Source organism: Prionailurus bengalensis, chromosome A3, assembly GCF_016509475.1.
Source record: "Prionailurus bengalensis isolate Pbe53 chromosome A3, Fcat_Pben_1.1_paternal_pri, whole genome shotgun sequence".
Lineage (NCBI taxonomy): Eukaryota > Metazoa > Chordata > Mammalia > Carnivora > Felidae > Prionailurus > Prionailurus bengalensis.
The window spans coordinates 82,252,820-82,265,443 of NC_057354.1; the positions used below are offsets into that span (position 1 = coordinate 82,252,820).

The 12,624-nt window shown below is 45.3% G+C and overlaps 1 protein-coding gene across 1 annotated transcript; it reads left to right on the top strand.

The window, feature by feature from the left end:
* The first annotated feature begins 1,786 nt into the window (after window positions 1-1,786).
* Window positions 1,787-9,554, top strand: LGALSL (galectin like). Its single transcript, XM_043603507.1, has 5 exons — window positions 1,787-2,261; window positions 3,068-3,139; window positions 3,290-3,378; window positions 4,019-4,196; window positions 6,405-9,554. The coding sequence occupies exons 1-5, from the start codon at window positions 2,226-2,228 to the stop codon at window positions 6,546-6,548; spliced, it is 519 nt and encodes a 172-aa protein (XP_043459442.1). The 5' UTR covers window positions 1,787-2,225; the 3' UTR covers window positions 6,549-9,554.
* The last annotated feature ends 3,070 nt before the right edge of the window (window positions 9,555-12,624 follow it).

Sequence of the window (12,624 nt, forward strand, 5' to 3'; positions counted from 1 at the left end):
AGAAGATCAAAAAAAAAAAAAAAATCCCTGCTGAATCCCCAGACAGTATTTTTTTTATAAAAAATTTTCTTAATGTTTATCTATTACTGAGAGACAGAGAGACACAGAGCATGAGCAGGGGAGGGACGGAGAGATGGAGAGACACAGAATCCGAAGCAGGCTCCAGGCTGTCAGCACAGAGCCCGACGCGGGGCTCGAACTCACAGACCGCGAGACCATGACCTGAGCCAAAGTCAGATGCTCAACCAACTGAGCCACCCAGACGCCCCTAGACACTCAGTATTTTTGAAGTCTAAGTGCTACGATGTGCCAGGTACTATTCTAAGGAAGGTACAAGGACCAATTTACTCAGCCTTCCCAACAAGAACCAACTATTGTCATCACTGTCATCTCTGGTTCACGGATGAAAAAACTAAGGCACAGAGAAGCTTAGAAACTTGTCCAAGATCACCCAGCTAGTAAACGGTAAATCCAGAATCGGAACCCAGAGCACAGGCTCTTTAACCACCGAGATGTATTGTGTCATGCTTAACTAATGACGAAAAATGACTTCAGTGTTTTTTTTTTCTCCGCACCATACTCTCAGAAATTGGGATACATTTCAGTGTGCTTTCAAAATGTCAGCAGTTTCCTATAACTGCCTAATGTTTTAAACAATCCCTAAGACTCATAAACAGGAGCAAAAATGTGAGCCACAGTTCTGATGCGCTTGGGTGTCTAATTCAGAGCACACAAACCATAGGACTGTGACATACACATGTGTGCAGGCAACTCTCCACACTGGACTGGGATTACCATTATTAGCTCTGGTCCATAAAGGGAAAGCTAAGACATAAAAGCTGCAGTGATGTTCCAGGACACACAGCCAGGAACAGTGGCTGGAAGGGAGCCATTGAGGGCCCCTCTGGGACTGCAGCAGGCCACACATGCTCCCTGCTTATTAGTGTAAAACACCCTGGTGACTCACACAGTGGAATGCTTAAGCCAAGATGTCACCTAATAGAGGGTATGTTGATACAGCTTTATCTGAGAAGTTACATAATCATCCCAATGTGGAAATGCCAAAAGGGAATTTGTGCCTTGGAATAAAAGAGAGATGTACCCCTGGGAATGACTGACTCCACAAAGGATATAAGGAGTTTTCCAGTAAGAAACTTATTACCCTGGACAGAGCAGGTGACTTGTAAAAGACAGGTCGCAATGGGGGCTAAGGATTCACTATGGGCAGTTCCACTTGGTTAAGACTTAGCCAGACCCCTGCCCTAGACAGCCTCCAGTGTCCCCCAGACCGGCCCCCTCCCACAGGGGAGAAAGAGGCCTATTCTGTTATCTAGCCTCCTGGGATATAAAAGTCCTTACTTTGAGTCCTTTCTGCCTCTTGCTTGTGGGTCAAATATTTATTTATTCAAGTCTAGAGACTTCATTATCTTTCTATCCTAGAGGGCCGAATGAATCTCCCCCTCCACTCTGAAGGAATTTTCTGAAAGAAATTACTCTCTGAAAAAAATCTCGAGCTCTGGGATACCGCTCCCACCCTCCAGTCTTCCCTTGACCTCTGCCTCCGTCGTTCCACCTGCCCCAGGACGTGACAGAAGGAAGGAGGTTGGCTGGAAGGGAGGGGCGAAAGTGTCACAAGCACCTGTCACCTGGCTGGCCCTGGTCCCCACCTCCCCAGCCCCCAGAACCTCCGCCCTCCCTCCCGCACGCCCCGACTGCGACTAGCCCGTCCCTCCCGCCCCAGCCTCCCGCCACCTTCCAATGGCCAAGGGGCAGGGCAAGCTGAGCAAGCCGCGGCATCCCAGCTGGGTCCCCGCCCTGTTCCCGGTTCCCGAGCCGGGCCCCTGCGACCTTTAAATGCCGCCCAGGGCCAGCGCGACGCGGCCTTCGCCACCCTTCTTCCTCGGGCGGCGACAGCAGCACCCCGAGGAAGAAAGCAGCCCCGACCGCGCAGCGGCAGTCCGGCAGCAGCGGTCACCTCCGACCTCCCGGCCCGAGCCGCCTCCCGCTCCCCTCCCCCTCCTCCCCGGCCCAGCCTGCCTGGTCGGCGCCTGGCCCCAGGCGTGCGCGCACGCGTGCCCGCCTGTGTGCGCGCGCCCGAGCCAGCCTCGGACCCGCGCCCCCGCCCGGCGCAGGACCGCCCCGGGATCCCCGCCCGCGCGCCGCGTCCCACGTCCCCCGCCGCCGCCGGGCCGCCAGCCCTGCACCCCGGCGCGCAGTGCAAGAAGATGGCGGGATCCGTGGCCGACAGCGATGCCGCGGTGGTGAGTGCGGAGGGGTGCACGCGAGGCGCCCCCTTCCCGCGGCCCCGCACGCCGCCGCCTGCTCAGCCTGGCTGCGGCGGAGAGGTGGCTGAGGCCCAGCCCGGCGCCCCCCGCGTGGGAAGGCGCCGGGTACCTGTTAGCGAGCGCCGGCTGTGAGAGGCAGGCCTGGGGGGCAGGCGGGGCGCCCCGGGTGCAGCCGAGGGAGCGTGCGTGGGGGCGGACGGCGGCATGGGGGTGACCGACAGCCCCCTCGATGCCGTGCAGCCGGCGGCCAGGTGTGTGCACGTTGCACGTGTGAGTGTGCGCGTGTGTGAGTGTGTCTGGGGCGCGCGCCCCGCCGCCGCCTCCGATGTCCCGGGGATTCCCCCTTGGAAATGGGTCTGGCCCGGGGGCTCCCGAGAGAAGTTGAGCGCGGCCCTGCACTCCAGCCACGTCCTTCGGGACAGGCCTGGGCGACAGCGGGTCCAGAGGCGTTTGCATTTAAAGAGGGGCCTGTCCTCCACCGACGCGGGGCTCTGGCTCCTCGGTGTGCCTCGACCTGGATTTTGATCCAGATCTGAAGGTCTGGGGATCTTCAGAAGCTTAGCTACCAGGTGGAAAGGACGGGTTTTGTTCCGGGGCTTTCTGCGGTTATTCAATGGGCTGTGAGGTGGCAGCATCTGCAGACGCTGCCTGTGTCCTGCCAAGGCTGCTGGATTCAGCCAGATCCCTGTAGGTTCTTTCCCACCCCTTCCCCTTCCCCTCTCCCGCCCCCACCCCCAAAACTAGAGCCTTTGGAAAGCCAATCTGTGTGCTTCTATTTTTAGAAACTAGATGATGGGCATTTAAACAACTCTTTGGGCTCTCCAGTTCAAGCCGACGTGTACTTCCCACGACTGGTAAGTGATTTAGTTCTGTGCTCTGTGTCTCCGCCTGTACCCATTTTCTTTCTAACTGCATTTTCTAATGAGTCAGGTCCCCAGGATCTGAGGGCTTGGCTCTTCCCCTACAGGCTGTAAACTTCCTGCTTCTCCTGTCATCCTTTGCAGATAGTTCCATTTTGTGGGCACATTAAAGGTGGCATGAGACCAGGCAAGAAGGTGTTGGTGATGGGCATCGTAGACCTCAACCCAGAGAGGTAAGACAGAGAGTCCTTGTCACGGGAAGGCTTATCAGGGAGTTACAAGGCGGCGCCCACTCTTGTTGTGGTTTATTGCCCCTCCTCCTCTCCCTGTGGCCAGTGTTGCTAGTTAGAAGCGCCAAGAAAGTACCATGTTCCCATGAAAAGAATGTGTATGAATCCTAGCCATCATTTGTCCAGACAGCTATTTATATCAGAGATTATAAATATAGGCCCACATCATTTTCTCTTTGACCCTTAGGGAGGCCAAAGGATTTTTTTCTAAGGGTTTTTAAACATGGTGCTTAGAGCAAGATCTGTCAATGTAAATGGCAGGCAGACTTTACAAGCTATTATTCCCCTGGTCAATTTCTGGGGCTGCTTCTGAGAATTCTGAAATGGATTAAGGTACAAATGTGTGGGTGGTTTGAAGTATCTGACATCCCTAATATCAGTCCTTTTGCAAAGCCTCCTTTAGGTATCAAAACGCCTGGCTTGATTGTAATCCTCCTTCTCCATACGTAGCCCAATTCCCTGTGTAAAAAGTGGCCCATTAAAAGCAAACACACCCTGAGAAGAAGGAGCAAGTATGGGGGCCTGGGTCATTGGCAAGTGTTGTCATGGCCAACCCTGATTAACGAGGTAATTTTCTGTTCAGCTTTGCCATCAGCTTGACCTGTGGTGACTCTGAAGACCCTCCCGCCGACGTGGCAATTGAACTCAAAGCTGTGTTCACAGACCGGCAGCTACTCAGAAATTCTTGTATATCTGGGGAAAGAGGTGAAGAACAGTCAGCAATCCCTTACTTTCCATTCATCCCAGACCAGCCATTCAGGGTGAGTACCTCGAGTGCCTCAATTCTAACTGCTGGCAGGGTGATGATGCTGTTCTCCGGCAGTGTATGCCAAGAATGCTTTAAGCAGCCAGAATTTTTGCATGTCCAGGAAATTTGTCACCTGACGGCAAAAAAAAGAAAAAAAGATCAAAAGAGCTCTGTTTGCTGATAGGAATTAATACCATACTAGCTCTTGGCTCTATTTAGCTAGTACATTTAGTAAATAAACCCGTGTCTGGATTGCTAAGAATAAATACTTTTCTATGTAGTACTCAACCTAGTACTGGGAACGTAATCTATACTGGCCCCGAAACACCTGATTAATAAATAATAATAAGTGCTAGAATTTTCCTCAACCTGTAAGGAGCAGTAAGCCTTATTGGTTGTGACCTTTTAAAGAATATAGTGATGATCTTTTCATTGTTTCTTGTTGCTTTTGCCTGTACGGCCTGGTCCTGTTTCTGCCTCTGGGTTAAGTAGCCTCAGTGTGTTTTATTGCCACAGGCTGTGTGGCTGACAGACTCCTTCTCTTGGGCCTAGATGAGTATAAATTGGCTCTCCACTATCTCGTGGGCAGGAAGCACAGCCCAAACTTCCCATCCAACCAAGCAATATGAGTAGCACCTTCCTCTATGAAGGCCAATGCCAAGAGATACAAGTAGTGTGGGTACTGTGTTAGGAAAGGATTTACTGAACTATCAGTCCTGGTGATGAAGTTGTCTGCATTACACCTTGTTAATATACATCACAATAATGACAACTCAGTTAAAAGCTCCCTGTTGCATATAAGCCTACTAAAAGCACAGCTATCCTTAACCTGTTGCTCTTCATCTAGAAATTTACAAGGGCCTTATAAAGAAGTAGTGGGAGGAATAAGAATCCATGACGTCTACATCAGTGATAGAATCGAGATTGTTGTTCTCATCGTAGCCTGGGGAAGGCAACCCTGTCCATGTCCCGTGCCCTCCCCCTTCTCTAGAATGGTAATGACCCCTTAGACTCCTCTTGACTGTGACAGGTTTTTTTTCTTCCTTTTTTTTGTTTTTTTTTTTGACTGTGACACTTTCTCAATGGTGAATCTTAATGCATAGCTCATGAGTATGAGTAACCAGAGCTTCTGACGGCCAAGAATATAATGCTCCCCAACAACCAAATTGAAATGAAATCAGCCCTTCTTGGTGATACAGTTTTAGTAATAATATGTATTAAATGTGACTAATATCACATATAAAGTCTCTTCTTGCATGGGAGCCACCAGTGCTTTTAATGAATACATAGTACAGAACCAATGATTAAAATGTATGGTGAATTACTTGAGGAAAAGAGGAAGAAAAAGCTTTTGCCATATGGAATCAGCATTTCTGTTTAGCTTAACAAAGCCTTGTTAATTACACATGGTCCAGGGTTAATTACCTCCTCTCTGCTGTAGTGTTTACCATGTTTGAGTGTCTAGACTGTTATTACATGCTACTAAGGGGGTACCGGTTCTGCTTTGTTAGGGTCTTCTCTGAGGGTATGACAGAATTGTGCAGGGGATGGAGGCACCTAGGTGGCTTCATCAGTTAAGCATCCGACTTCAGCTCCGGTCATGATCGCACACTTCATGAGTTTGAGCCCCTCATTGAGCTCTCTGCTGTCAATGAAGAGCCTGCTTCAGATCCTCTGTCTCCCTCTCTCTCTGCCCCTCCCTCTCTTGCTCACGCTGTCTCAAAAATAAATATTTTTTTTTAAAAAGAAAAAAATTGTTCAGGGGATGACAGTGGAGACATTGTGTTGCATATAAATAAATATATGCTACTTTATGTCCCTTTCTGGAGTACGAGGAGAAGGGAGAAATTAAAGCACGAATAAATCTTTAAAGGATATTGAATAGTATAGAGCAATGGTTCACAAAGTGTGTTCCTCATTCCAGCCATGCCCGCATCGTGTTGGAACTTGATGGAAATGCAGATTCTTAGATCTTACCCTCGACCTACTAAATGGATAATTTGGGGGGTGGAGCCCAGCAATCTGTGTCGTAACAAGCCTTCTGTATGAGTCTAGTACACCCCGATGCTTGAGAACCACTGAAGATGGTGCCTTTCTCTAAAATGAAGTATTATTTATTTGTTTTCCCCAGCAGGGTTCAGTGAAATTGTGAATTGAGATAGATGATGATTAAAAAAAAAAAAAAGGAGAGAGAGATAGATGATGATTTTGTTTCTTCCAGGTGGAAATTCTTTGTGAGCACCCACGTTTCAGAGTGTTTGTGGACGGACACCAACTTTTTGATTTTTACCACCGCATTCAAACGTTATCTGCAATCGACACCATAAAGATAAACGGGGACCTCCAGATCACTAAGCTTGGCTGACACTGTTGAAACCACCTCCGTTTCAAATAGGATCAGGTGCCACGACTATCTGACTGTCGGTCTGGAAGAAGTGTCCTAGCAAGATCTGGAGACTTAAAAAGAAAACAAAAACAAAAAAGCAAGCTTCCCTGTCTCTTCTTTCTGTGCAGTTTAGACCCAAAATGACAACTTCAGACTGTGGTTTGCCCTTAGGAAGCCGTCAGAACAAAGACACCGAGCCATTATTTCCAGAACCAAGTAATACATTTATGCTGGATTTTATTCAGACTAAACGGACATGGATTTGTGATAATTTGTGATTTGGTAGCAAGTTATTCATCTTTTCAAAACAAGGTGATACTTAGAAACAAAAGTGCTAAAGACCTAAAACAACACCACCACCAACAAAGACGGTACACCGAAATCAACTCATTTCTGCACTGAAGTGGGATCGTGTAGCACAACCAACATTTTAGTCAGGGTATTTACATAGAATGTAGGTTGTTCGAGGTTTGGTTGGTTTTGTTTTTTTGGTTTTTTTCTTCTTTTTTTTTTTGTTTGTTTTTGCACAACATAATTGTTAATTCAGATTTTGAAAGCTTTCTCGGAGTTATTTATTTATACTCAGTGTATGTATTAGGGAATGATTAATGTCTCAAAAACAAGTTATGAACTTTTGAATGTACAAATATCTTAGGTCCAAAGGGGAAAATTACATATTACAATCATGAAAGAATTGTATCTTCCATACCCCTAAACTTAGGATCTCTTGATATAAATTGCTGTAAGTGCTTTTGGGAAAACTTGGCAACATTTCGATAAAACTGCTTTTCAAGTAATCGACGATTACATGAATTCTACTTACATGACTTTTTCTCCTTACTGTGAATTAGCACAGTATTGGCTTCCTTAAGACTAATTAACTACTTTTTCCCAGGTCTTTATAACAGCTCATTAAGTTGTTATTAAACTGATTGAAAACATATAACAGATGATTGCATAGACAATTTTGAAAATAACTGTTATATAAACTTTTAAAAGTATACTATGAAAATGATTCTGGAATGCAATGTAAAGCAGAAGCAAGTGGCCCCAAATAACTTACTTGGAAGTAATTTATATCGACTTAAGCTGTTAGCTCATTGTATTACTTTTATCACGTGACCCTCGCCAATGTCCCTAAGCAATGCCTTTGGAGCTTCAGAGGAGAGGATGCTTCCCGCTGTGTTGGCTGTGCTGAGACATTAGGATAAGAGGGGATCCGGATTAGGAAATGATCCAGTTAGTTTATCTGGAAGGTTAACTCCCAGAACTCCAGGTCTCTTGAGCCCAGCCAATAGTATGAATGCTTCCACTTAAGCTGGAAGAGTTTCCGTGCACTTGTGGAACTGATCCATCCGACAGCAGAGCGTCATCAGGAGGAGGCTGCAGTACTGTAAATGTCAGCACGCGGCAAGGGATGGTCGGAGTCCTGGGCACTGGACGTCACAAAGTGCATTGGCCCTGGAGAGAAGGACCCCTGGCATTGCTTTGGTCAGGTAGTGGGGAGGACTGAGGGATGCTGGGGTGGGAGTGTATTTATATATAATTTAGGTTTTGTTTGTACAGCATACTGCATCATGTTATGACACGTCCTTGCCCTGCTTTGCTTTGGAGTTTTTTTTACACAACATGCAGAGACACGGAAGTGGCCACGTCATTTTCACGTGTCGAGAATGTAGACAGTGTTTCAGTACCAAAGTCTTAAGAAAAAGCAACCTAAAATTGTGAATTTTTTATAGGTGATGTATTTGGGTTCTTCTCAACTTTGAAACCGTTTAGCACAGTTCCACTGTGTTATAGAAGAAGATACTTTATCCAACGAGACTGGCTGAGCATTGAAAAGCTTTATGTACCAGCTGACTTAATCAGCCATATTCAGCCAAGAGGGCTGTTCTGTGGCTCCAGGTATTTTCAAGCCTGTGATTAACTTCTCGTGGCTTCTCAAGCCACTAGATTTTGAGGAGTGTTTGTACAGGCATTTAGAGGGCACCCTGAACTATATTTGTAGGGGTTTTGGTGGAAGACCCCCACGGGAGGTTTCCTTTGAGTGGCTGTCCATCCCCACGCACTGCATAATTCAGCAGAAACCAGAGGAGCTGGGTGTGTTGATTGGAAATGACACTGTTCTCTCTACCTATCAGCTAACTGCTTATCGGCCAAGCCCTTACGCAGCTTAGTGTGAAGATACACTGTTAACCCTTCCTTTCTCTGGGAGGCCAGTGGGAACCTCTTGGTTAAGCCTGTTGGAATTAATCTCAATGATGTGATGGTTTGATTCAGGTATAACGAAATTAGCAGGGGGGCTGTGTTAATCATTAGCTGGAAACTGGAAACCGTGTTCTTGCCTCTCATTGGCATGTGAGGTATAAGGTGGGAATTCAGGGTGGAAAGTGCAATTTAAAGCTTCACAGGAGAGCATTTGGGTGTGTAAGGAGTTATTTCTGACCAGAGCCTAATTTTGCAATATGACCAAAACCAAGGAATATAAATAACAGTCAGGCTCTGGGGGAACGAAAGGCAGGCTTTAGACAATCTGTCCATTTCTGCATCAAAATTGAATTGAATGTGTATATCTACTTAAAAATTAATAGACGTGACTTCTGCTTTTTGGGCTGTCCCAGAATTGTCTGAAAAATACTATTTTTTTAAAATTTGAAACCCCATTTCGAATCTTGCCAACCTCAGTTCAAAACCCCTAAGAGATCACACTCTTGGAATTGATGGTGACTTGTTAAAATGGCAAATCCTTTCATTTGTACTAAAAAATATATATATCCAAAAAGAGGGAGGGAGCCCTGTGGCCTTGAGAGAAACAGCCTTGGCATTTTCCGGCATTAATGTAGAAATAATGTTCTTATGATCACATATTTTCAAGGAAACACTTTCTTATTTACTGCGTGGTGTAAAATGTTGCTAAATGTGTTCTTACATTATTATGTCACTGCTGAAAGTTATTTGCACTATAATAAAGGAATTTTCTACAAAGCGGTTTCTGGTTTGTAACATGCTAAATTTGGCACCAGATATGATGTACTTAAGTATAAACCAAATGGTATTAACAGTGTTCCCTCACTTTAATATATGCTCCAAGACCACTTGTTCACATGTTTCCCACTTTGATAAACTGATCAAGGGAAGGAAAGTGCCTCGGAGACCTAATGAGTTTATGTTGTGTGTACAATGGGTTTTCTTTTTAAGTATAATTTATATACAGTAAATTCACTTTGATGTACTTTCCACGGGTTCTAACTCATGCATAGATTCCTGTTAACCACCACCTCAACCAGGATACAGAATTGTTCCATCACCCCCCAAAATTCCCTTGTGCTATCCTTTTATAGTTAAATTTGTCCCTCACTCCTAACCCCTAATCAGGCAACCACTGTTCCATGTCCCCTCTCTATAGTTTTGCCTTTTCCTGAGTGTCCTAGAAAGAAAATCATGCAGTATGTAATCTTTTGAGGTCGGTTTTTTCCCATTTGCGTAATGCATTTGAGATTCATGTGGTGTGTTATCAATAGTTTTTATCGCTCAGTAGTGTTCTGTTGTATAGATGTACCAATTTCTTTATCCATCTACCTGTTAAGGATGCAGTGGGTTCTTAATAAATCATTACATATAATCTTAGCACAGTATATATACAAAAGCAAGACTGAATATCCATGTCTTCTCTTTCCTGTGGTTTGAATGATTAGGAAGGAAACTTGATTCCTTGGCTATTCTGCCTACAAATAAAACTATAGCTTATAGAAGTTTGCCTAGCTTCAGTTCGGGAGGTGAGCAGAGATATTTACTCACATGCTGGTTCTAGGGTCCTACTTACGCCTTAAATGTTTTTATTAATCCCTTTTTTCCATTTTTGTTTTTCAAAGATGCAAAGTTATGAGGCATGATTCTGTCACAGCTTTTGCAGTTAAGTATAGGCAGGGAGGCACCTATATGCGCACCTGTTAAGGTGGGGACAGTTTGCTGACACTATTGGACAGAGATGGGGGAACTTCCGTGCCCCACAGCCTCGCTAGAAAGATCCCTTTTGAAATATGACATTATACTTGCTTTGTGACAGCATTGTGGATTAGATGGTGTGGAAGACAGCTATAATTGGAGCCTCCAAGTGCCTCAAACACTGAAGGTCTTCACTCATGCAACAGGTATTTATTGAGCTGTGCCAGTGGCTGTTCTAGGCACTCAGACAATACATCAGTGAGTAAAACTGACGAAGGTCTCTGGTGGGTTTAAACTTTAGTGTGCTTAAGAATCACCCAGAAAGCCCACTTAAAGGCGCAAGCCCAGCCTCATTCCGGGAGATTGTTTCAAAAGATCTGGAGTTGGTCCCAAGAGTTTGTATTTTTGGGAAACATCCTGGATCCCAAATTAAGGAGCTCTGCCTTGGTGAATTCCATACACATTCACCTAATCAAACTGTTGGATTCTATGGGGCTGTGATACTCTGATCTGTGCATATCTTCCTGTGAAAATTGCATTTCGATGCAGGGACATCCTTGCACTCCCCCAAAAAATCATGCAACTGTCATTACAGCTCTACAGCTGTGTGCCAACATCCCTGATTTAACCTCCTCCTCTTCTCACTCTATCCCTACCTCAAATATAAGACACTGAAGTAAAAGAAAGTGCCTTTCAACCAAGTTTTATAGAAATCTTCCTTATTTGGATTGACTTTGGACCTCAGGAGGACCTGACACCTGTTTTAAACAGTGGATGCTCTGAGAAAGATTGAGGTTGTGGGGGAAGCCTGCCTTCCTTATTGGTAACTATTTCAATCAGTTATTCATTGGAGAATTGTCAGGGTGGGACCCAATCGTTACTCTGAGACAAATAACACAGAGTGACATATAACTTGTAAAGAGGTCAGAGGGCAAGTAGTAATGGCCCAAATGAGCTGTTCCTGGCATTTTGGAAATGAATTTAGAGTCTTCCTTTCACAAGAAAACGCTGCAACACTGCGTGCATGCCTTGCTTACTAACCACCATGTTAATTTCACAATGATTCTTCCCTAAAAAAAAAAAAAAGTCTCCTGCACAAGGCCAAGAACTGCCTTGCAAGACAAACACTAAATAATTAATTAAAATAGGTGTATACAGATGCCAAAACAATACTCAACCAAGACAGAAGGGGAAGAAATAGCCACTGACGCTTTCTCTTGCTTTGATGCACCTTCCATCTCCCAGGGAAAGATGGTGACCAGGTGAGCAAAGTCTTACAGAAGTAAGGAGACATCGTTCTTTGAAAGAGCAACAGACTGTCCCTAAATAATAGGCCCTGGGAAGCAGCAAGCCAGCCATGAGCCTTGGGGACGATGTGAGGTTTGGGGGGCCTTCCAAGGTTTCATGAGTAAGGATGATAGCAAATGTTTGCTAATGACCCCAGCAACTCCCTCTCTGTCAGTATGCTGTCATTAATTCTAAACCGAGAGATGAAAATAATCAAAGCTCACCTAAACAGCTGGTCTGGGAACAGGAGGGAGAAGCAGCGAGTCTGTGGTGAGAGGTGAGAATGGGGCACCCCTGCCTCAGGGATTCCTTGTGTAAGCTTAGGTAGGCACTTTATTTATTTGCTTTTTTTGAAAGAGGGGGGAAAATGTTTTAATTGTTGAAATACATTAGTAAATTGAGTAATCTGCATCGCAGCACTAAGTGCTAGACGCAGTTACCATCACATTAAGAACTTTCCAAATATCACACTAACCATCAGTCACCAGTTCAAGTGGGCACTTTATGCCTCCTGTGAGAAACGGAAATCATGACACTGTATCATCATTGTATCATCACGTTTGGAGAGCCAGAGGTAATAGCAGTTGGGGCAGGAGTAAAACATTTGTCACGATTGGTAAAGCCAGAGTGAAAATAATCATGATACCAACTCCTGTAGCAGTTCTCCACAACGTTGTAAAACAGTAAGAAAACCTCCAGTGTTTGAGGCTGTGTCTAATCCCTTGGAATATGCTTTTAATATTGTCTCATTGAAGTCTATTTTATTTAAAATCTAGCCAAAGTTAGCAGTGTGTTAGGCAATATTTAAAATGATGTTTGTAAA

Coding starts and splice junctions, on each gene's coding strand:
- LGALSL (XM_043603507.1), top strand. CDS start 2,226: ATGGCGGGATCCGTGGCCGACAGCGATGCCGCGGTG. Junction 2,262..3,067: donor CCGACAGCGATGCCGCGGTG/GTGAGTGCGGAG, acceptor TTCTATTTTTAG/AAACTAGATGATGGGCATTT. Junction 3,379..4,018: donor GTAGACCTCAACCCAGAGAG/GTAAGACAGAGA, acceptor TTTTCTGTTCAG/CTTTGCCATCAGCTTGACCT.